This window comes from Crinia signifera, chromosome 7 (genome assembly GCF_055691185.1).
Source record: "Crinia signifera chromosome 7, ASM5569118v1, whole genome shotgun sequence".
Lineage (NCBI taxonomy): Eukaryota > Metazoa > Chordata > Amphibia > Anura > Myobatrachidae > Crinia > Crinia signifera.
In genome coordinates this window covers 156,197,106-156,221,918 of record NC_139223.1, presented here as the reverse complement: position 1 = coordinate 156,221,918, position 24,813 = coordinate 156,197,106, and the positions used below count along the sequence as shown (strand labels likewise).

The 24,813-nt window shown below is 43.3% G+C and overlaps 2 protein-coding genes across 6 annotated transcripts in view; one reads left to right on the top strand and one right to left on the bottom strand.

The window, feature by feature from the left end:
• ARL6IP6 (ARF like GTPase 6 interacting protein 6) overlaps nucleotides 1-2,332 on the bottom strand; it is a 33,308-nt gene extending 30,976 nt beyond the window's left edge. Inside the window, exon 1 of one of the 2 annotated variants that reach the window (XM_083154063.1) lies at nucleotides 2,178-2,332. Coding sequence is in view for 1 of the 2 variants with exons in the window: in XM_083154062.1 (XP_083010188.1) it covers nucleotides 1,014-1,128 (115 nt within the window). In the remaining variant the exon portion in view is untranslated. Of the gene's footprint in view, nucleotides 1-1,013; nucleotides 1,307-2,177 lie in introns of those variants that run through there. The other variant, XM_083154062.1, reaches the window with a different exon arrangement.
• The window catches only part of PRPF40A (pre-mRNA processing factor 40A), a 93,459-nt gene that overhangs the window by 40,587 nt on the left and 28,059 nt on the right, over nucleotides 1-24,813 (top strand). For 2 of the 4 annotated variants that reach the window (XM_083154061.1, XM_083154058.1), the window contains exons 1-16: nucleotides 1,821-1,941; nucleotides 11,108-11,185; nucleotides 12,849-12,971; nucleotides 13,167-13,247; nucleotides 14,265-14,295; nucleotides 14,505-14,524; nucleotides 15,582-15,656; nucleotides 15,748-15,858; nucleotides 18,643-18,763; nucleotides 18,875-18,902; nucleotides 20,031-20,315; nucleotides 20,409-20,517; nucleotides 21,752-21,816; nucleotides 21,900-22,064; nucleotides 22,150-22,258; nucleotides 23,859-24,009. In XM_083154061.1, the coding sequence (XP_083010187.1) occupies nucleotides 1,897-1,941; nucleotides 11,108-11,185; nucleotides 12,849-12,971; nucleotides 13,167-13,247; nucleotides 14,265-14,295; nucleotides 14,505-14,524; nucleotides 15,582-15,656; nucleotides 15,748-15,858; nucleotides 18,643-18,763; nucleotides 18,875-18,902; nucleotides 20,031-20,315; nucleotides 20,409-20,517; nucleotides 21,752-21,816; nucleotides 21,900-22,064; nucleotides 22,150-22,258; nucleotides 23,859-24,009 (1,597 nt within the window). In that variant the 5' untranslated portion in view covers nucleotides 1,821-1,896. Of the gene's footprint in view, nucleotides 1-1,820; nucleotides 1,942-2,309; nucleotides 2,460-11,107; nucleotides 11,186-12,848; nucleotides 12,972-13,166; nucleotides 13,248-14,264; nucleotides 14,296-14,504; nucleotides 14,525-15,581; nucleotides 15,657-15,747; nucleotides 15,859-18,642; nucleotides 18,764-18,874; nucleotides 18,903-20,030; nucleotides 20,316-20,408; nucleotides 20,518-21,751; nucleotides 21,817-21,899; nucleotides 22,065-22,149; nucleotides 22,259-23,858; nucleotides 24,010-24,813 lie in introns of those variants that run through there. The other 2 variants (XM_083154059.1, XM_083154060.1) reach the window with 2 other exon arrangements.

Here is a 24,813-nt window from a genome sequence, read left to right as displayed (position 1 = left end):
ATAAGTGCAGGGATGGGAGTTGGGGGCTGCCCAGCCAGTTCAGGTGGATAGATCTACAGTGTGTAGATAGACTGTCAATTTTTCACAATTTTGACGTCTCACCAAAGGAAAGCCACCTGCCATTAATTCACAGTGTGGAACTTGGATGCTCCAATCCACCATAGAGAGACTTTATTTCCTAATATCAGCTTGGACTAAGTGGCATCTGAAAACAGGGCCGGACTAGGACCAGAAATCGGCCCTGGCATATTGAACACACAGGCCCACCTAAAGTAGGCAGGACCCTTGCGCGACGAATCCGTGCAGTGAAAAGGGGGTGTGGTCTCATGGAAACACACATATACCAGGACACAGCCACATACAATAGAACACATGTATACAGCCACATATGCACATACACCAACATTTGTACACACAGCCACACTCACACATACATGTTTACACATAGCCACACACATGCCTATACACACACACTTGTGTATACACATAGATACACACGTGGATATATAAACAGCCACACATACATATATACACACACGTCCATATTAGTCTAAATATGAAAAAAAATCCCCATATGCACATAAACACTGGAACTTCCCCCCTCTCACCTATGAGACCTCAGTCCAGTCAGAAGGACATAGAGGGCTGGGGGAAGTGGAGAGCTGAACCGGCTGCAGGTCTGTCAGAGGCAGGGGCATTGCCTGGCAAGCCCCGCCTCCTCCTCACACTGAGTCGGGGATACCAGAGCAGCACGGCTCTACACTCCCCTCTCCCGCGCCGCTCAGTCGCGTCATGACACAACTATCCAAATTCGGCCCACCTGGCCATCGGCCCTTCTGGCATATGCCAGATGGCCAGTCCGGCCCTGTCTGAAAAACTGGACTTGCCTAAATATAATTGGTGGTTGACTATATCACCCATTCAATGCACCTCTATTATGTCATAATTTATTAAATGCATTTCTTCTATGTCATTTTTTATTTAATAAATATTAATTAAATGTTTTAGCATACCCTTTCTTGTGCATGTCGATAGGCGTTGATATTGATGAAAAAAATGGAAAAAACACGTCGACCTTTTCACGTGTATATTTTTTTTTTCATGTTGATCTTTTGAACCTATCACCATATTGCATGTCGACCTATTGACTGTCTATCTAATAATTAACACCCATTCCAGATGCACAGGGGTGAAGGGCACGCTCCCCAATTGACATTAGAGTCCAAACAACACGGGGGTCACTGAGCTAGGCCTAGCCCATCATGTGGCTCCGCACTATTTTTGGACTGGCCACACCTCCAATGCGGCAGTTCCAGATGCATAGCAGACAAAAGAAGGAAGGTATATCCAGGGCATGAGGTCATATCTCCTAACATGACCATCTCCAGGAGGGACACAATGCTCTGCTCCTGTACTTTCTTCTTAATGCATGATTGCCTTCATCTGTGTTGAACAGGCTAATTGATAAGAAAGATGCTTCAACACAGGTGATGGCAATCATACAACAAGAGGTAAGTGCAGGAGCAGAGCAATGGAGAGGGTCATGTTGGGAGGTATGTGAGTGAGGTAGAGTATGTCCTGTATATTTTTTTTTTATCTACTCTGCAGCTAATATAGGATTCATTTCTCAACTGTACTTTCTGGTGCAGTATAGTCATGTCTGTGCCATAGATAATATTATGTATGGTGCAAACATAGTTGATCACACTGCATTTTAAAGAAAGGGTCTTTGCAGAATTGGGACTATATTTGCTGCGTGTATCCTTCCGCCACACTGGAGGGCTTTTAGGGCAGATGGTACGCATGCGCAGCGGGACACCCTCGGCCAGCAGCAGCAGATCATGTAGCGCCAGTTAGATCCCTCCGCGCGTCAGTCACTGTGAGCGGGAGACTGCGATGTATATTATCCACTGGACTGACCGCCCCCCGCCGCCTGTTGCTGTCAGTATAACAAGTATATATACGCACAGACACCATCACACCACATTGGTGTATAACAGGGACAGCGGGCGTCCCCTGTGCCCGCTCAGCAGCTAGGGTCACCAGAAAACCTCCATAGCCGCCGCAGAAACTCTGGGTGAGCTGTCCGTCAGCGACAACACTGAGGTTCTGCGGCTGCTCAGGCCATTTCCGACCCGCTCCCTAACAGGACACCCCGAGCCTGGTCACGCCGGTACCTTATGGCTCGGTCCCGGGCCTCCGCGTAGTGACAGTCGGGGTGAAGGTGAAGCCAAACCGCGTACACCTATGTCCCATGCACCCAGCATCCAATCACTGGGCGCCTCTTACCCGCCCTAAGCACGGGGCGCCGCCATTGGCAGTGACTGTGCCACTGTTCACTCCCTCCCCCAGCCGCGCCCCCGGATGACATCACCGTGCGCCGGCCTCCAGGCCCCGTTTGCCGGGCACCAATACGCGTGTACCTTGCTGGGAGGCTGCTGAGCGGAGGCGGCATCATGGTGAGTGCGGCTTTCTGAGTCCTCTGCAGCAGCCCGGCTCTCTTTACCGAACGCCCGGGCTCCCGTGGCCAGCGTTCCCCTGCTGGCTATCACGGGGGCTTGGCCGCGGCTGTTGCTGGGCGCCTAGAAAGCACCGGGGGGCGCTCTAGGCCCTGGTTCCACAAGCATCAGGGTTGTGGTGTTGTGCCTGAGACAAGCAGACTACAAGTCCCAGCATGCCTTGGTAGGCAGAGATAGACAGGGAATGCTGGGACCTGTAGTCACAGATACAGAAGGAAGCATGGGTTGTACGGTGCAGTGTTGGGGGCGCTGCCAGAGAGCATGTTGGGGTTTACACAAAGGGCTTAATGGGAGGTGATGTGTTACTAGGTCAGCTGCGGGGTAGGCCAAGTCCCTGTGGGTGTATGTGTAACATGGGGAACAGTCATTGGAGGATAAGGTACTGTAGTGCCAGTTAGGTGTCCATATATTTATGTTATGGCCCTTTTACACAGGATTTTTACCCATCTGGCTGATAAATTTTGTGAAAAGTGCCATATTGTATGTGTTTTAGCACAGGATCGTTTCTGCAGGTCGCAATGACTGACATAAGGATTTGTCGGATCCTGTGGCAGTCAATGGAAATTGCGGAATGGGATCCACAACTTACCGTCATTTCCACAAATGAATTATATGGACCACACTAGTAAGTAATGTATTGTAACGCAGGCGGACGCGCTGACTTAAGAGGATATGGCTATGGTACAGGCACCTCTAGTATACGATGTGTTGAGTGTGGTCCAGAATGGCAGGTAGATCCTCCTCCCACTAGACATGGGAGCATGGGAGAATCAAGTATGAGTGGTGTGCAGTAGGTTTTCAGATGCTAAAGTCTAGTCGCATGCACCCAAACCTCTTCGTAAAACAGCCAGACCAAAGCAGTAGCCAATCTGCATGCAATATGGGCTATTTCACACGCTCCGGCTCCTGCCGATCGGCGAAACCCTGCACCGCCAAGAAGCTGTGCCGCACTCAAGAGTTTAGAATGGTGGGGATGGCCACAGCCTGGCAGCCGTCCCGGTACTTGTGTATTTTGGCGGCGCCCATCGCATACCATAAGGCATGCGATGCTGTACAATGTCATACAATTTTAAAATTGTATGACATTGTACATGGCATACAATGCGATGTGATGCGATTAAACATTGTATAAGCACCCTAATGGGTGCTTACAATATGAAATGCACCCCCCCCCCCCCCCACTATAAACGTGAACCCGAAGTGTGGCGGTATGCGTCCTCCGACCTTTTCATACCTCCACTATCCACGTTGGCGTGGAGTTGAGAATAGAAAGTGTGGCGAGCCCGAAGCGTGGCAAGCGCACGCGGATACCTGTGAAGCCCGCGAGGGGACTCCGATACCTGTGAAGGTATCCGCGTCCCCTCGCAGGGCTCGCTGCGCTCGCCACACTTTCTATTCTCAACTCCACGTCGACGTGGATAGTGGGGGTATGAAAAGGTCGGAGGACGCGTACCGCCGCCCCTCGTGGGCTCGCTGCGCTCGCCACGCTTCGGGTTCACGTTTATAGAAGGGGGGGGTGGCGTGGGGGTGCATTTCACATTGTAAGCACCCTTTATGGTGCTTATACGATCTTTCATCGCATAGGGGGCAAAAATCACGTCGCATCGCATGGTACGCGATGCATGCCATATAAACATTGCGCGATGCACATCGGGGGCGCCGCTATAATACACAAGTACCGCCGTCCCTTTCAGTGGTGGGATCCGGCTGCGTCGTGGCCGTCCCGTGTGAATGGACACAATTGTGGCTTTTCGCCATGTTTCGCCTCCCGGCAGGAGCCCGGAGCGTGTGAAATAGCCCTGTCTTGGCTTAGTGTATGTGGGGCCTTTTACAGAGGTGCCTGTACCATATCCAAATTCAACTCTTAAGTCAGCAGGTTCGCTGGCATTACAATACATTACTTATTAGTGTGGTCCATATGATTCATTTGTGTCAGTGAGGGGAAGTTATGGATCCCATTACAATATCATTTTGTATTTAATGGATATTTCTGGCTCTGTTTTATTGCACTAAAGTAGAAGCATTACAATACATTACTTATTAGTGCGGTCCATGTGATTAAACGTGATCCGGTATCTCATCTTTGCGGCCACCACTAAGCCAGTTACGTTAGCTGATATTTAACTGATATGTAACCTGGGATAATACCCGGGTATATGATAAGTACCCGGGAACTTTTTTAACGTAGTGAGTACCTCACTGTAGAGAAAGCTTACATAGGGGGGGTATCCAGTTACCCTCAGTAAAACACCGGGAGAGGAAGACATTAGGTTTATCAAGATGACTACTTAGATTGCATCATAAAAAATATATATATATATATTCTCCAAAAAAACAAATAGGTTCCGTGAAAGCTGCCACAGGTGAAACAATCCCTGATAAGCCACTGCCCGTGCTGGATTATCAAATTTAATTGGATAGCCCCCTGCATGTACTTTAGCTTGTGGCTGTATTTTGCTTCACTTTGATAAATTGAGCAATGTTGTTGACTTGCTAGTCTCCTAGGTAACACAAACACGGTACTGATTGCAAGTTAATAGATTTATATACAGTAACTGTGCAAGTGATTTTGCAAGTTGTTATTGCTGTGTTTTTGTCACTTACGCCATTTGCCCTTAAACCAGTTTTCACACCGGCTTTCTATTTGATAGCCTGTGAAATGCACTTTTTCTTCAAGGTGCTCTGTTTCTATAATAAAGCATTGCAAAAGTTTTAAAGTCGCTGCACACATGGGTTCAGTGTTAAGAAATGGCAACTGTTCTTTAAGCTTTGTGATTGTTCGAAAGGGCCCTACACACGGGCCGACGAGCATTCTCAGCAAAGCTACTTCGCTAATGAATGGGCTCGGTCTCTTTCAGCATGCAGCGCTGAGCGAGGTGTCCGTGTTCTCCATTGAGAACACTGGCCCCGACTGATTAAAAACCTGAGTGCAGGTTATTAATCGCCGCTGAGTTCAGACCGGCAGGACCACACATTTAAAGCGCAGTGTCGTCTTACATGCGTGCTCAGACATTTTCTGAGTGATTTAGTGAAATCGCTCAGAAAATGTCTGAATGTCGCCCCGTGTGTCGGGCCTATAACGCATACTTTTATCTACCAGGGACTGATGGGTAAGACTGCTGCTAGTGAGGGTAGCAATGGGTTATTTAAACATTTTTTTCGCTCTAAAACATTTTTCAATAGTTTTTAGTCTGTTATGATGTAGAGGAGAGCATATTCCTTAGCACCATTTGTTATTATATCCAGTGTCCCAATTCTTTTAGATTGTTCTACTGTTACCTTCATTTCTGTGGTGTCAAGTGAATGAATTGTGGGACACACATATGCGTTGTATCAACCAGTGGGTGCAAAAATTCAAGTGTAATAATTGGTTTTATGTTCATGGGTGTATGTATAATGTTAATGTATCCTATAATTGCTTTATTCTAATTAATCGGCCCTATTCACTTATGCAATTTGGATGGATTGGGCAGAGAAATTGGGTGATTGGCCCGAATCGTATGTGTTTGACAGCGCATAGGAGTCGGAGGGCGGAACTGCCTGCACGTTTGACCTCCGACACCCTTCCAGCGGCAGGGAATGGAGTTGCATGCAGAAGAACCGCATGCGATCCTGCTGCCCAGGAAGGACCCAGGCGCATCTCAAGGGAGCGCTTATTGGTGCAATTTGATGCTACATTTAGATCAGGGCTGGGCAACACCGGCCCTCCAGATGTTGATGAACTACACATCCCAGCATGCCTTGCATAAGTTTCAGCATGGCCACATAGCAAAACTAATGCAAAGCATCCTGGGATGTGTAGTTCATCAACATCTGGGGGCTGGTGTTGCCCAGCCCTGATTTAGATGCTTTCTAGCCAAGAGAATCAAATTTCTTCTTGCACTTCCTGACATACAAAGAAAGTAGGTACTTTTGGTGTTTGGGTGCCCAAAACAGGGGTTAAGTCATGTTTAAGTGACTTAGTCCTGTCTGGACACCCAAATGTATTGAATTCCAATAAGTGTTTGGGCATCTTTACTTTCCAGTTTAGATGGTAATCTTAGATTCACAAAACAATTGAATAACCACTGATGTCTGTTTAGTTTACTTGCCATATGCAGGAACAATCCGCTTCCAGACAGCAACTGTATGACGTTCCGTGCAGTTGTGAACAAGACTTGCTGCAGTAATCTCTGTTTTACATACTGTGACTATATAAGGTATTCACCCCTTCGAGAGCTTACACATTTTGCGGTTTTACAGTATGGAACCATGATGTGTTTTATTGAAGTTTATTCCCACTAATCAACACGCAGTCCTTGATAATGTGGCAATATGGAAAGTGCACATACATTGTGCCCTTATACACAGAGATATCTGACTGTCCATGGCCACAATATATGCTGCTGTCAGAAAATGTTAGTCTGACAGAAAATATATCTAACTGTGTATGGCTATCCCATGCTGGAGGCTGAAATGGGATACGGTCATTGGGTCGACATGGGGAATGCAGTCAGGTGGTATTTCATGCCCTACTATCCACTAGGGCGTGGTGGGAGAATAAAAAGCACCATGCAGGAAGCATGGCGAGCACATTTGGGTAAAAAAAGTGAAGATGCCCATGTCAACCTAAGGAATGTGTCGACCTTCCCATGTGTCTATCCAATGATCCATACCCGCTGAAATACCTGCTGTATTTAGTAACAGGAGAGATGCTCCTAGTTTTATCAATTGAGAACCACCGATCAGGCCTAATTCAGACTGGATCGCGGAGCACTTTTTGGTGGGACAAATATAACGTGCAGAGAGAGTTAGATTTTGGTGGGGTGTGTTCAAACTGAAATTGGAGAGGTTGGGGTTGGGGGGGTCTGTTGCACAAGACGGTGAGAGTCTTATTGTTGATATGTTATGTGGCCCCTGTTAGTATATTTTCTAGATAATCAAACTAGTTTACAGGGGTGTGCTACCACTGGACAAGGGTTAGTGACGATTGGTTAAGGAAAGAGAAGGTTTGTCACTAGGTGGTGCACCAGTTCAGGAATAGCGACGATATTAAAAATTACCTTTTATTAATTCATTAAAAAAGAGATATGACAAACAAAATATAACAAAAATAAGTGAGTACAGTGCAATAAATAAAAAAGCTTGTGCGGGGTTGACAAGCTCCTGCATTCAAGTAGCTTATTTAATTGTAAGATAGCACTTTGTGATTCCTTTCTTAATTAAATATATATATATTTATTTTATTAACAGTTTCTTATATAGCGCTGCATATTCCGTTGCGCTTTACAAAGGAGACAGTCATACAACAAACAGGGTATTTACAGACAGTCAAAATGTAGGAGGGCCCTGCTCGCAAGCTTAATATATACATGTGTGTATGTGTATATATATATAGATATATATATATATATATATATATATATATATATATATATATATATATATATATATATATATATATATATAAAACAAACACACACAGGGGTCCCAGCACTCACTACAACAATCTAACTCACCTTAACATTCAAATAGTCAATTAAATAAATAATGGGGTTTTAGTTCATGAATTGATCAATTCATGAACTAAAACCCCATTATTTATTTATTGATTATTTGAATGTTAAGGTGAGTTAGTTTGTTGTAGTGAGTGCTGGGCCTGCTGTGTTTGTATTTACTAGAGTGTGTGGTCACAGGCCAATGCACCCCAACCTGGGAAGTGGGTGCTGTTTGCACCCTATTCTTAGGAATGGCTAGTATGTTGGTACTTCTGTATCTGTGTGTGTGTGTGTGTGTGTGTGTGTATGTATGTATATATATTAATTACACACACACGGCTATTTTTCTGCAGGCTCCTGCAGGAACTGTGGCCCTTATTCTAGTTCACTCTTTCTGACAAAATATTTCTTAGATGGACAAAACCATGTGCACTGCAGGTGAGGCAGGTGTTACTTGTGCAGAGCTAATTAGATATGGGTGGGGTTTTACACCTGCCGCACATGGTTTTGTCCATCTAAGAAATATTTTGTCAGAGTGAACTGGAATAAGGGCCTCAGTTCCTGCTGGAGCCTGCAGAAAAATAGCCGTGTGTGTATCAATTGTCTGTCAATCTTGGGGTAATAGCGGTGGTAATAATGGCTGTTAATTGGTGTTGTATTTTAACCTGGAGTCGGTATGTAGTTGGTATCAGCTTACGCTGTACAGCCCTGGCTGTGGCCACACTGATTAGTGTTTTATTATATTTACACTGTAGTTAAATTGGCTACAATCATGTGGCTTTCAATGTATCAAAGCACACTGTTACATCGCTCACCTGTGGAGCCGAGTTCCTATGTTCACTATAAACAATACTGGCCTGATGTCAGATGTGTAAGTATTAATTGGTCGACATGCTAGGTGTCGTCCCATAACTGAGCTGCACCTTCATTCAGTATTTATTGTTGGCATGAATTCTACCTAAACATATAAACTATCCCGAATTGTGGCGAGCGGATGCGAATTACTAGATGTGTATTCCACGTCCGCTCGCCACGCTTCAGGCTCGCTGTGCTCGCCACGCTTTATAATGTCAACTCCACGCCGAAGTGGATAGTGGGGGTATGAACAGGTTGCTGTCCTGTGATAGTGTGGGTGATGTGGATAGTGGGAGTGTGCTAAATAGCATTGCAAATCGAATCGTATGCAAATTATTGCATACGATTTGTCTGCGATCCGCTGGGAAGTGCCGCCTTGAAACTGCACAAGTACCAGAAAGTTAAATTGCTGTGTAAAAATAAAGCAGCCAATATTTACCCTGCACAGAAACAAAATAACTCGCCCAAATCTGTTCTATTTGCCTCACCTGCAGTGCAGCACAGTTTTGCCCTTTGGAGAATAAAATTGTTTGGCGCTCCTGTCTAACTTCTGGCCATCGTTTGCCTATTTTAGAGTGAAGCTATTTTTTGGCTTGGTGTGTGATATTCTATCTGTTTATCTACATAAATGTAACGTGGAAGAGCACATACACACATTGAGGTTTGTGCTAAACGATTTAGGGTAACCTTGAACTTCCCGCTGTGTAGATCACCAATAAACACGTAGCGATGTGTGCTAAAGAAAAAAAGTTATTTTACAGAATATAGTGGGTTGGTATTACAGGAGGAGGTGTCGTTTTTTTTTTTTTTTTCCTGTGGGTATAAATTGTGTTGGCCAATTTAAAATCATTGCATTCATTGGTTTGGTTGGTTTGCCTTCTAAATGCTTTAAGTGCTTATATTTGGTTCTGCTTCATGCTCCTTGTTGCTCAGCATGGTGAAGTGTATATAAAACAAGAGTTAAGGGGGAGGCAGGGGGAGTGGTTCCGGTGATATACAATGCATCCAGAAAATATTCACAGCGCTACACTTTTCCTACATTTTGTTCTATTATACGGGCATATAAAATGCGGGAAGCACGCCTCTTGCGGCGAGCTGTACGGCGAACAGTGCCGATTGTTCACCATTAGAGCATTTAACGATGTCCCCTTCACTCACTGTTTCCGCCTCACTGGTTCTTTTCAGCGAGATGGAAATGGCAAGCGCGGCCATCAAAATGTCGGGGCTCGACAACACAAATGCAGTGGGCTCGCTGCATTTGTGGCAGACCTTGACATACAAACCCCCTCGCTGGAGGCATTGAATACACCTCATAGCCTTATTCCAAAATGGAATAAATTCATTTTTTCCCTCAAATTTCTAGGACACACTACTCAATAATGACAATTTGAAAAAAGTTTTTGGGAGATTTTTGCAGTTTTATAAAAAAAAAACTAAGAAATCACATATACATACTGTAAGTATAATGACAGAACATTACATGTTCCCATCTCGATGTCTCGGTCCCCCCTGGGAGTCTATGAGCAGAAATGTCTGAACCCGCTGAATTCACAACCAAGCGGCAGAACAGTTGAAATGCTACTGGCAGGTGCCCCCATTGTGTCAATGACTGTCCCAAGGGGAGGAAGCCTTTTTACCTTACGTTATATTTTTTCATTTCATCTTGGCTGTCCCCTGAAGTGTGAGCACATATTTATTATTTTGTTTTTACTAATCCATCCCTCGTGTTGCCCTTCAAGATAGATTAAGTGTTTGTTTTGAATGACGTCCCTGTCCATCACATCACCCCAGGTAGTAAATACTATCTTATATCATCAGAGCAAATATAATAACAGGATCATGCCATCTAAAATAAAATCTGTTTGTTGCCCTTTTAGTAGTCTCTGGCGTAAGTAGTCTCTGGCGTAAGTGGCGTAAGTTTGTTCCAGTTGCATGGTGTTTAAAATAAAGAGCGTGTGATGTCTATGATCCTGTTTGGTGGTGGAATCAGCCACAGAAGAGATATGAATAGCTTTAATTTAACTGATTCAAACTCACAGGAGAGGGCAGGTGCCCCCTTAGGAGCAAGAGCCCGGTGGCAGATGACTCCATAGCCTCCCAGAGTTACGCCTCTGCTCTGGAAACATTTCGTTACACACTTTGTGCATTTCAGATTGCCATTTACTAATTTATTCGATCTTCCACCCTAGTTTAGCTACTTTGTAGTATATAGTAATATGGTTCACGCTAATTAAAACTCCTGCATGCTTCTTTTAGGCATCTGGCGATGGTACCAATGGACCAAGCCAGCCGGGACTTTATCCAAATGGTTCACGCATGATGAGAGGACAGTTTGTAAGTAATCTGTGTTCCCTGGTCTTAAACTTTTATTTTAAATGTTTAGCATAACACAGAATATATCATTAATGAAAATATTGTTGTAAGGGATAACAATGATGGTTGGAGAATAGTTATTTTCTTTGAAGTGTTTAATTTGTTACTCCTTTAGCATTGACAAATTTACTACTTCGCTATTTCCTTAAATGGCAGAAGGACAAAAGTAAGCTAATAATTGGGGTGCCAGGTCCGTAACTTACCAGTGCTGCCTCATCCGTCACACTTGCTGTTTCAGTTCTACACATATAGAGGGGTGTTCATTCTTGGGTCATGGCCCGTCGGGAGATGGCTGCGGGAGATTGAATACCCTCCTTACTATTTTGTTTTGTTTTTTTCGTTTAAAAAAAAAAATAACCCTAATGAGATACAACATGGAAACTGCAGGTTGTACTGAGATTAACACAGCAGCTTACAAATCTTCTGCATGCTGGCTGTAATCAATTATTTATTTATAAAATGTATATATTACTGTTAATTGACAAGTCAGTGGAAGGTTTACAATATGGTAATGCTGAGTTAGTTAGTGGTGCTTGTATTAACAAGAATTGGAGAATTAATAACCAGTCCTACATTATACTTTGTAATGCAGTGGTCCTCAAACTGTGGAGCAGATATATTAAGGGGGGTATTCAATGTCAGGGGAACGGCTGTCGAGCAAGCTGTACCTGTCCCGTTCTCATTTTGCTCAGCAGTCGGGATTCAATGTCCCGGCCGCCGAGCGGTGAGAAGGGGGCGCGGCCGCGAGTTGATGACGAAAATAGACAAGCTCCGGCCGGGAGCTCGCCTATTTCCGGCTTTTCTCGGCAGAATGAGCCCGACAGCTTGTGCTGTCGGGCTCGTTCTGCGCAAAACCCCTGTTCAATGCTGTCGGGGAAGACAGCATTGAATAGGGCCCCGCAGCCATCTCCCCCGTCGGGAGATGGCTGCGGGTGAGCGACAAAGATTGAATACCCCCCCTAAGCCTGGTGAAGTGATAAAGTGGCCGGTTATAATACACCAGCCAAACAGCTCCTAATTGTCAAGTTACAGGCTGGGTTTAAAAATAAAAGACAGCAGCTACTTGCCTGGTGCGTTACTTTATCACTTCACCATGCTTAATAAATCTGCTCTTGTATCGCTATGCTGTTTCAGCGGTGCATGGTGATAGGCAAAACCAATGCAATTGGCTGCTGGAAAATCAGCACAACTGTACACCACTATGTTTCTGACACGAAGGGTGACAGTTAGGCACAATTTACTTTATTTAAATATATTTTTTTTAAATGCATCAATAAAAAAACTTATACTTGGGGTGCCTTGAATAAAAAAATTGCTGATCCTTTAGAGCACCATAGTTCAAGAAAGTTTGGGAACCACTGCTGTATTTCAATGAAGGCTGTGAAGTTTCAGGTCTGCCTGACCAAGAGCTGTCACCGCTATACTGAGACTATTCATATCATTGAGTTGATTTGTGCTTCTCCAGAATGAGATGAGAAAGTTATTTGAAAAGCTTTGCTGCAGGAGTGTGGTAGACTGTAGACTGCTTTGTTTTATCCAGAATTGTATTTGTAGCTTGTTTTATTTATTTAATACATTGTTTTACTCCTCCAATTAAATGCATTTCCATCTTTGTCTTCACTAGATGAACCCCGTTGCCCACTTCCAAAGTGTGGCGATGAGTGGCCTACCTCCGAGACCAAACTTGGCACCCCCAGGCATGATCCCACCGTTAATGGGACCAATGGGTGCACATCAAATGGGGCAGGTAATGTTTAGAGAAAACAATCTACATAATTAAACTTTATTCTAGCTGGCAAAGTGAATAAGAATTCTAGACTTTATTTTTTTCTGTACATATGCAGAGTTCTTTGGTTCTGAAAATTATTTAATTCTGTTAGTGTTTTTTTTTTTTTTTTTTTTTTTAATAGTTTCACTAACCCATGTGTCCTCTATTGTGTAGTTGGGTCCAATGATTCCTCCCCTCATGTCTGGGATGATGATGACTACTCATGTGGCGCCGGGCACTTTACCGACATTACCGGTAATATAATTGGTTTATTCACATTAACTGTTATTTGCCATTTAACATGCATTTATCATAATGGATTTCATTATATTTAAATCGACCGATAGAGGCTGATTCAATTCAATGCGAGGTTGTCAAGCAGGATTCTTGCCATTATGTTATGGAAATGGTGCTTGTTTTTTTTTTTTTTTAAGCTCAGCTTGCTGCATCTCCATTCCAGCTCTCCGTTGGCTGATTCTCAGCAGGTTTCAGGTGAAAATTGAAAGTGGCACTAACATTAAGTGTAATGCACACTGGGGCAGATGTATGAAGCAGTGGTAAGGAAGTAGAAGTGTGCCAATGGGAAAATTGCCCATGGCAACCAATCAGCTGCTCTGTATAATCTAATAATATGCAAATTATAGATGTTAATTTAATGTTGATTGTTGCAATGGACAACTCCCCCCACTGGCTCTCGTCTCCTCTTTTATCACTGCTTCATACATCTGCCCCGCTGGGCTTTAAACTTCGTGTTCGTGCCATATTAAATGTTTTACCTAAAACCCACTGAAGAAGCAATTTCATATAAAAAGCTGGTGCTTCATAAATTATAGCCCTTCATACCAAGTTGAGTATGACCTTCTGGATGACTTCGATTAGGGCATTCTTCTCCAGGAGGGTACTGGAAATGTTCTGGGCATGAAAACCATAAAGCAAGTCTTCTAAATTGATTAGAACCAGGGGTTCACAAAGTTTCTTTCTTCCGGAAAAAACCTAAACAGGTTATCACTTTCTTCCTTTCTGTTGCTGTATGACCTTATAGTGGCTGTGTATTCCTGTTTGGAAATACAGTTCAAAATTTTCCAAAGAATGCTCTGTACCCGCGGTAAACAAGGCGGTTGAGCAAATCGATTAGGGATTGTTTTTTTAGCCTCTTATTTGACACTTTTTTTTTTTTTCACTTAATTATGTTGTCTCATTCTGTGCATGTTTTGTTTGGTTACAACACAGCTAAGATGTCTTCAGTGTATTAACTCCGTTGTGTTTTAACAGCCCGGCGTGAACAGCTTGGATCCCACACTCGGTATGTACTGTACTTATTCTATAGTGTAATACGTTTTGTGTTGCCATGAGTACTTGCTACATTATATAGCTAATAAAAATAGATATACTCAGGTTTTTCTTTTTTTAAACTAGTATCCATTGACTATATCTTATTTCTATACTTCTGTAATTTTACTTAACTATTTAGAAATAATTTGAATTGTTTTCTTTTTTTTTCCGCCATCTTAGCTCCACCACCAGTTACACAAGTGAGTAATAAATTTTTATTTATTTTTTGGTACAAATATGGGTTAATTAACAATTTGTATGTATAGATATATATATTAGGTATATATTGTTGGGTACTCTTTACCTAGCACGGCGCCCACGATGTCAATCGCGGTCATCGGGGGTAAAAAATCGCGGCCATCGCATGCACTAAAAAATCGGGTGCGCTGCCCGCGATTTCCCATAGGGATCAATGTTAAAAGTGTGATTGGACGCGATTTTACTGTTCAATGGCTCAATGCCCGCGATTTTTCCATAGGAAACAATGTTAAATGGGCCACAGAGCCCTAATAGTCCCCCTGAAGTCTGAAATGGCCCCCACAATTGTAAACGCCACCCCGCGATCAACGTGAAGCGTGGCGAGCGGCGGCGGTACGCGTCCTCCGACCTTTTCATACCCCCACTATCCACGTCGGCGTGGAGTTGAGAATAGAAAAGTGTGGCGAGCGCAGCGAGCCACCGAGCCCGAAGCGTGCCGAGCGGACGCGGATACCTGTGAAGCCCGCGAAGGGACACGTTTACCTGTGAAGGTATCCGCGTCCCCTCGCTGCGCTCGCCACGCTTCGGGCTCGGTGGCTCGCTGCGCTCGCCACACTATTCTATTCTCAACGCCGACGTGGATAGTGGGGGTATGAAAAGGTCGGAGGACGCGTACCGCCGCCCCTCGCCACGCTTCGGGTTCACGTTGATCGTGGGGTGGCGTTAACAATTGTGGGGGCCATTTCAGACTTCAGGGGCACTATTTGGGCTCTGTGGCCCATTTAACATTGTTTCCTATGGAAAAATCGCGGGCATTGAGGCATTGAACAGTAAAATCGCGTCCAATCACACTTTTAACATTGTTCCCTATGGGAATTGCGGCCATCGCGTCGCACCCGTTTTTTAGTGCATTTGATGGCCGCGATGCCCGCAATGGGCGCCGTGCTAGGTAAAGCGTACCTATTGTTGTACATGTGATTGTTATTGCACCATACAGGCCAATCCGTAAACGTTCTATTGAACCCATAAACATTCTAATGTATATGTTTATCATTCTAGGCGCCACATCCTATCATTTCAGCACCGCCAGCTATCACCGCAAATAGCACATCTAATGACGAACCCTCCAAACCGGTAAATCACTTACTTCATCTGTGTCTCGGCTTGCTAGAGTTATTTTCCCATTCCCTCACAGCGATTTTAATTTTTCCTTTCCCACTGGCAGAAATCTTTGTGGACTGAGCATAAATCACCAGATGGTAGGACATATTATTATCATATTGAAACCAAGCAATCTACATGGGAGAAACCAGATGAGATGAAAAGCCCGACTGAGGTAAATTGTGTTTTATTGCTCTTGGTTTAATAAGAAGCTGTCAGATTTGAAGCATATTTACATGCGGTTACAACAAGAAGCAAAATCAAGACATTTCAATTATTGATCTTGCATTGCTAAAAGAAAATGCATTGACTTTTGTCTAAAGAATTTATATGAGTAATTATTCTACTTTGTTACTTTTCACGATGTAGTATTAGATTTTGAAATATATAGTTTATTGTGCTCAGGTTGTCTGCTGAGAAAATACCTGGCGTAGTTTCAGTGTGGCATTATAAAGAGGAGTTTGTATATTTTCATTTCAATGGGGGACTTGAACGGCTGAAGTTGCCCGTTACAAATTTCCAAGTTGTCGATCATATTTATTTCATGTGCGCGGAAAGGTGCTTCAATTCCAAAGGATCATTTTCCTCCTTGCCCAAAGCACAACATAATGGGAAACCGATTTGCTCCGCTAAACAACCAGCATCCAACACCTCCCCTTGAAAAACAATAGGATTGAGGGCTCCTAGCCTACCCAGGAGTCCCTGGGGTATTAATCTTAGACATAGCCGATGCCAGTTGCGGTAGAACAGAGGAAATTGATTCCAATCTATTTTCGCCTAATCTTTAAAATCATTAATTGGTGAAGAAGGCTGCCCAGACATTGAACAAACTAGGATACATATTATCGGAAAGCTATTGCTGTTTCTTTGGTTTCTCTATAATTATTTTCCAAATGACAAGATCCTAGGGCCACTACCATAAAGATTGTAGGTCTGCAGAGATTAATGTCTCTAATTTATCTCAGGGATATTCAATTCAGGACATTTCTAATGCAGATTCTTGTTTTAATGGAACAAGTCCATCCACGGGCTGTCCAACCAGATAGTTTTTGCCTCCCTCAGAAGCTTTCAGTCTCCTTTATCTGCTGACTAAGGTGTGGTTACCTCTCTTCACAGGGCCTGGACATGTGTAAGAGTTTGAATGTGCTACACCTATAGTGTCACCTACTCTGCTCCCAGCAAGAATCAAAGATTCCCGTAAACCTTTTAGGTCCAAGAGCACCTCTGAATGCACAAATCAAAGGACCTATTTTTCAATGGGAAATGCCATCAAAATTGAATAGGTCATGAGCTGAGCTTTCACATTCAGTACCATAAAAGTGGTGTTGACATGGTGAACTCAAGGGCATTTGTGGTGGATGCCTTAGTAGTCCTCTGGGAAATCTAGATACTTTGTTTTCTCTGTGGGTCGCCAAAAGATCGAAATAGGCATGACAGTAGGTCATGACTTTCTCTGTCCTAGATCAATCAAGTACTCTTCTCCATTAGGATATGGTCGGTTTTGGTGGTACGTGGAATTTTTAAGTAAATGGTCTCTCAGGTGGCATGTTTGTATCTTTTATTTGAGTTGCCTTTGTCAGAAGAAGAGGTGTTACCTGAATCAGATCTCCAGAAGACTTAGGCCCTGTACACACACATCGATTTGCTTTTGATTCGATGTTAGGTTCGGTTTTCTATGAGATCTGGCATTAGATCTTTCCATTCGATTTGGCATTAGATCTGTACTTTTCCTTGAGATATCGAATTCGATATACATTCATGGTACATTGTACACATTCGATTTTACTAGATCGAATTCGATATTTCCTTGGCTGCACAGTAGATTTTTCTTTTTTTTTTTTTGTGAAAACGGGAGCGCGCATCGAATCGAATGTAGATCGAAAGTGACACAAAAACCATTCGATTTCGTTTAGGATTCAATTCGGCTTCTATAAGCAAAATCGAAAATCGGGAAAAATCGATGCATGTGTACAGGGCTTTACATATGATGCCTGGACATATTAGGGCTCATTCTAATGTTTTGAGACTGTTGATTTGTGAAGTAGCTAATGTAGACTGTTTTGTGCCTTGCATGTGAACCACAGATTTTGTGACTTGCAAATTTAAAGTTTACTCTTTGGTTAGGGTAACTTTAGAGCGCCTCATAGTCACGGGGCCACCCCCTACTTCCAATAAACCAATTTACCTATATCCATTGGTGCGACACTACACACTCCTGTTTTGCAGTAACAAAAGCAAATAGTAAAGTGTAAGTGTGCACTTACATTGCACATAGGCATACAAGAGTGTAACAAACACATAGACAATCCAACAAACCAATAAGCTAAATTTGGAAATCAAATTGTGACAGTGAAACAGAGGATAAACATTAATTCAAAATAAAATGGTAAAGCTGCCAGGATACCGAAGGTACTTTCTACGTAAGATTTTTTAGTGCATAACGGGAAACTTGCCAAAGGGACCAAATCTTGTCCTATTGAAATGTCAATCCTCTTGGTATACATAATTCACTCGTAAGGAACAGTGATGTTAAATTAAGGCAATCAAGGAGAATACCAGAGCCTATCAAATTTTGGGCAGTGCATATGTAACCAAGGCACATAAAGCTTAAGTAGTTGGGGGGGGGGGATTCTTATCTTATCGCCAGGCAACTGCGCCCAATGGATCTATTCAAATGTTACTCTGTTAACGATGCCTCCACTTCAGAGGTGTTAAACAATTAAAATCCCCCCCCCAAGGAATCAGCAGCACTCGTTTCAATTTCTATGTTTGACCTTTCTTTTGTGTTGCTGTCCACTTTCCCCAGGACAACTTTTGTAACAGATTTTGTTTTTGTTTTTTGTTTCTCCTACCCATTTATTTTCTGTAATATAATTACAGAAATCCTATGTTATGTATTGTGCTTGCTAAACTATTTTAATCGCTTAAAAAATATATATATATATATTTTGTTTTTTAGCAACTACTGTCCAAATGTCCCTGGAAGGAGTTTAAATCTGACTCTGGGAAACCATATTACTACAATTCTCAGACAAAGGAGTCTCGTTGGGCCAAACCTAAAGAGCTGGAGGACCTTGAAGGTAGTCTGACTCTGTTACTTGTACTACATACGTTCTGTACTTTGTTACTACAAGCAAATTGTATTTGATCAGTTGTAAATGAGATCTTTTTTTTGTTTTCCTTCCACACAGCAATGATTAAAGCAGAGGAAAGCAGCAGGTATGCCCATGCACGGTTTGTAGAAACATGGAAACCTTTTGAAACTTGTCAATGTATAGTTTGTGTATTGCGGGGAAAACATGGTCTGTTTGCCTCACCTGGAAGTCTCCTGTAACCACTTCGCTGGCTAATATTGTTCCCAGAATTAGTTTTATGACTGAATTAGGTTAAACGCATCTATTTAATACCTATCCTACACAATTTTATAACAAACAATAAACCTTAATACAACCATCAGTGACTGATATATTGGAAATTTGCAACTTTAAAATTTCCGTGCACCTTTGATCGGCAGCATGGGGAAGGACCAGGAAAGTCCCTCTGTGGTTGGCAGCTGCCAGACTATTCTGTTCCAGCAGCCTCCAGGTGTGTATGTGACTGTACACATCAAGTGCCACCACGCCAGTCAAGTGGTTATGGATTCTTCTGATGTCCTTGTCTAACTTTGATTACCATGCAATTACTGAATGCCTCTCAGCATGTCGCCCACTACTTGCTAATTTCAGATGATACTTAATCGCAGTGTGAACCTTCTAAACTGCTGCAGCAGAGCACTATGTATTATAAATTGCAGAATAAAAATCGCCCTGCTAGAACAGCCTGCTGCCTGTCCCCGCCGTTGCATTCGAGGACGCCCAGCGCTGCCGTAGATGCCCAGCGCTTTCCCGGTAGTGACTTCGGCAGGGCCAGGCCCACCTATGGCAATGATGGCTAACCTTGACAATCCAGCTGTTGTTGAACTACACATCCCAGCATGCCCTGCATCAGTTTTAGCATGGTAAAACTGTAGCAGGGCATGCTGGGATGTGTACTTAAACAACAGCTGGAATGTCAAGGTTAGCCATCACTGTCCTATGGTGATGTCAGCGGGCCCCCTGTGGTGACTGCAGTGGCCGGCCCCTCCCCCTTTGGTAATGGCAGTGGCCGGGCCTGCCCCCTTTGAAGTCGGCGGCCCGGGCCCACCCACAACGGTGACGTCTGTGGGCCAAGTCCGCCACCTTCATGCTGCCCAAGTGCAGCACCACCCTGCCCAGTTCCTACAAGGAACACTACTCAATGAATTATAAGTAAATCTTTAAAGGATTTGTAACCACTATATTAAAATTGTGCTTATTTATTTATTTCCAGCAGTGTTCCAGATACCACTGCTCCTATGCCAATTGCAGCACCTGTTCATATCCCTCCAGTTGCAGAGATGATCAGCATCCCTACACCTATGCCCATATCAATAGGGGCGGAGCCAGAGCCTATTATGTCCACTCCCACAACTCCTGCCATAGACTTTGAAAACATGGTCAATGACTCTGGGGAGGAGCAAATCCATTCTGTATCATCTTCTATTCAAGACAAGGACCCAGAAGTAAGCAGCAGCGGTGTCGTGGAAGATTCCTCCAGGCAAGAGGGTTTGGCTGAGTAAGTATATACTTTTGTGGCCTTAATATACCTTTTTATATATTAACATTACGTTGAATCCTTTTTAAATATTACTTTAATCTGCCTCTCTAGCTCTGCATCTGTAGAGGAGAATGAAGAAGACAAGGTTCCCAAGAAAACATATACTTGGAATACAAAGGAAGAAGCTAAACAGGCATTTAAAGAACTCCTTAAAGAAAAGGTATATGTTTTTATTGAAACCATAAAATACACTGAAGTGTAACTCCTCTCTGTAGTATATCATTTATTGTTCGGGTTATTTTGCATTTCATGGTAGTTGCGGTATATGGATATGAGAAATGGTAAGGTTTCCGAGGAATCAGATATTGGCATACTGGCGTAAAAATAATCAATAGATCTCAATTTTCTTTACTCGGGTGGCATTTAGGGTTTACTCTACACTAAATAGATATATATAAATAATCCTCTTTAGATTTAGAGAGAAGGCATTAACTGAAGTGTAGAAATGGTCTTTATAGATGAGATTATTGCATTTCAATAGGAATGTAACATTTTGAAGTACAACCGTTGCTTAAATCAGAATCCACTTTATTGGCCACGTATACTAGGATTTTTTTGCTACAAGCAAGGGAACAGAAGGGGAGGCGTGACCTACAAAGGCATTTCAACTTTTTCGCATACATGCAGTGGGTGTTTTACGTTTCAATGATGAGCATAGTTAGACGAGCATAGTTTAAATAAATCGCTTAGCATTAGTTTGTAGTACATTGTTCAGTTGGTGGATAGCTATCGGAAAGAAGCTTCTCACGGTTCTGGATGACTTGGCAGGGATCAACCTGAAGCCTCTACCTGATGGGAGATCGTCAAAAAGGTTGTGTCCATGGTGAAGCTTGTCTGCCGCGATCTTCACCGCGCGCTTCTTTACCCTGGCTGAGTGCAGTTCCTGTACAGGGGGAGGTCAGCCCCAATGATCTTCTCTGCTGTCCTCACCACCCTTTGCACTCTGCGTTTGATGGACTCGTGTGCCCATCCGTCCCAAATTGTGATCGAGGAGTAAAGGACTGATTCCACCAGTGCCGTGTAGAAGATACGCATTAGCTCTTTAGGGATGTCGAATTTCCTGAGTTGTCTCAGGAAGTATAGCCGCTGCGACAACTCAGGAAATTCGACATCCCTAAAGAGCTAATGCATATCTTCTACACGGCAATGGTGGAATCCATCTTATGCTCCTCGATCACAATTTGGTACAGAGGGGCACACGAGACGAGTCCGACAAAGATCATTGGAGCTGACCTAAACACGCATATGCTGTCTATTTTTAAATTGGTGTCCCTGTTTACATGCATTTATGCAGTCTACAGTTTCTTACATTTAGCCCCCTAACTCCAAAACTCTTGACTTAAAGAGGTTTGGAAGAGAAACATTGGTGTCATTTCTTTTTGTTCTCATTTTAGCGTGTTCCATCCAGTTCTTCTTGGGAACAGGCCATGAAAATGATCATTAATGATCCTAGATACAGGTAATCTCACTACTGAGTCTCATTTGAGTACATGGTGGCTGTTTGACAATTGCTGGATCCTTCACACAGTTTTTTCTCCCTAGTGCATTGGCCAAGTTAAGTGACAAAAAACAAGCATTTAATGCTTACAAGGTCCAGACAGAAAAAGAAGAAAAAGAGGAGGCCAGACTGAAATATAAGGAGGCAAAAGAGGCTTATCAGAGGTTCCTAGAAAATCACGAAAGGATGACATCCACAACCAGATACAAGTAAGATGAAACCAAATGGAATTGTTTTGTTTACGAATCTGATTCATTTTACAAAATTTATTCATTTCTTTCCTTTGTTCACCAGAAAAGCAGAGCAGATGTACAACGAGTTAGAGGTCTGGAATGCAATTTCTGAGCGTGAGCGTCTGGAGATTTATGAAGATGTTTTGTTCTACCTTGCGAAGAAAGAAAAGGTAGGGTGACATTTGTGCATTAGGCTGTTATTGCTCTGTACTGTTACATAGGAAGATGACCTTAAAATGTGCTTAAATAAGTAGTCGGCTTTTGAAAGACTGCACCTTGACATATGTGTGAAATCAGCTGCTCTGCTGTCCACTTCTATTCAGTAGATGTGAATAGAAAGCTTCCATTCATCTTTAAATAGTGCGACATCAAATCTAGCTCTTGGCAGAACAGGGCCATCCCAAGGTCTCCTCTACGTGACTGGGTGGAATAAGGTTAAGAGATTAGATGGTTTTTATACTTACTAGATATACTCACATCTGTGATTCTGTGTTGGGAGAAAAGTTAATAACTAGGGGATAAACCTATGTCACAATATAGCGTGTTCAAATTCATATATTGTTTTTGCATGCAGGAAAAACACTGGCTGCTTTTGCATGTAGCCCACATTTATTAGATCACTTTATTTTTAATCATCTGCAATTTAGATTTCAGTTTGGACTCAACCCTCTGTCAAAGTGCAAACTCTCAGGGGTACATTTTCTAAAGCAACCAATGAGATTTGTATAGTTTATCTTATTTCATCATAAAAAATTATAGAATCTGGTTGCTATGGGTGACATCACCTCTTTTCATTTTTAGAAGTTTTACTAAATTTACACCTCAATCTTGGAGCCCATTACAGACCTAGTCATTTGGGATATTTTTTTAGTACACACAGTTGAGAAGCTGGCAGACTATTTTAACGTAACATGCTTTCAAGATCTGCCTGGCGTTTCCATTCAACACCCTTTAAATCCTTTTTTTTTTTTTTTGGTTATGGATGCTTTTGCACTTAGCACTCGGTAATAAGGAAAGAAGTATGTCGTTATTCTGTTTATGCACAATAAATATTCTAAATTATTAAACCAATGTCCTGCTTGGGGAGGTGGTTTATGCTTTTCTCTTGCATACTTGAGGGGGGTGCCGGGTGACTCACCGACAGAACAGTCATTTGTCCAACATCGGAATTCCGACTGTAAAGAGCCCAACCGTTAGAATCCCGACTTACATGGGCTATTTTCTCTTGTGGCAGTCCACGACTACCATAGAGGGAAAATAGTGTAGGTGGCGATCCCGCAGCTTGGCAAGCATAGGGATCCCGCAAGGCGCCTCAATGCGCTCACCTCCACGTTGGGCTCCTGACAGTTGGGACTCCAATGTAGGCGAAACGACCGTCTGAATCCGAACTGTCAGTAAGTTATACCATACCCCTTGAGGGTTAGAGTGAATTTATTGCATTGCTTGTGGTAAAAGCAGCACTTCAGAGCACTCTCCATAAGATGTGTGTGTGCCGTTTTACTATTAGAAATATTGGAATTGAAGTCCCGAAATACATCTCTTGTATTTTTCCGTGTGTAGGCAAGCCGGCCCCACATGAGACATAATACACCATCCAATGAGCATGCTTGTAATCGCGTGTTCCAGCATTCCTTATGACCTTTAGAGATCATTATGTGAATGTACTTCTTCCACAAGGTATTAGATTGTTACTGCTGTGCGTAAGACGTGCCGTGTCATGGTGAATATCTCTCCGCTTTCTGATGATAATTTGTGTGTTCTATTCTTCAGGAGCAAGCGAAGCAGCTGAGAAAGAGAAACTGGGACGCTCTGAAGAACATATTGGACAATATGGCGAATGTAACCTATAGTACCACATGGTCAGAAGCCCAGCAGTACCTGATGGATAACCCTACGTTTGCTGAAGATGAAGAACTCCAAAGTGTGTATACATTTTTATAACGTGTCACTAGCGGGTCAGCATCTACATGGATGGACCAGGAAATTACTTGTGATGTCATTGCGCTTGCACTGTGGGATAACACTGCAAGCTTTATTCCTTTTTGGTTAATGTGGGCCAAGATGAAAGCTATTGCAACGTTTCTCTACCAAAAATCTATGGAAAATGTAACCAGTTCCATACCAACAGACTTTCCTGCATAGGTTCCTGTGACTGGCAGCTCTTCCGTTCATTAGCTGGTATTGTGTGCAAGCAGCATCCAAAACCCACTGTACGAAGTAGCAGGAGTACTTTCAGAACCACCCAGTGCAGTTCATCTTCCCTGCCTGTGGTGTCGCTCTCTGCTATGGTGTTTCCAGCACATTCTGGTCTGTATCTCCAATACAGACCTGATAGTACTAGAAGCACCAGACCGACCATGACATCCCAGACAGGAAAAAGGAACTGCACCGTTTTTGAAAGGTGCAGGGTACTAGAATTAACACTATATATACATGTCTAGTCCTTATTAGATCCATGCTTACAGATGGAGCACCTCTCATTCAGCGCTGGGGATCACCAGACTCCCTGCTCTGGTCTATGCTGGAGCAGAGGCACTCCATTCGACGGGAATGCATGAGCGTCTCTCACATGTGCGCGTCCTCGGCGGTGGAATACCTGGCCATCTCCGCTTCAGGGAGAGACTGGCAGGGATGGGGGAAGGGGGGGTGTACAGGGCGGCGGAGAGCTCCGTTGGAACGTGGCACGCGAGTGTCTTGTTCGCGCGCACCCCTTTCCAGTGCATAG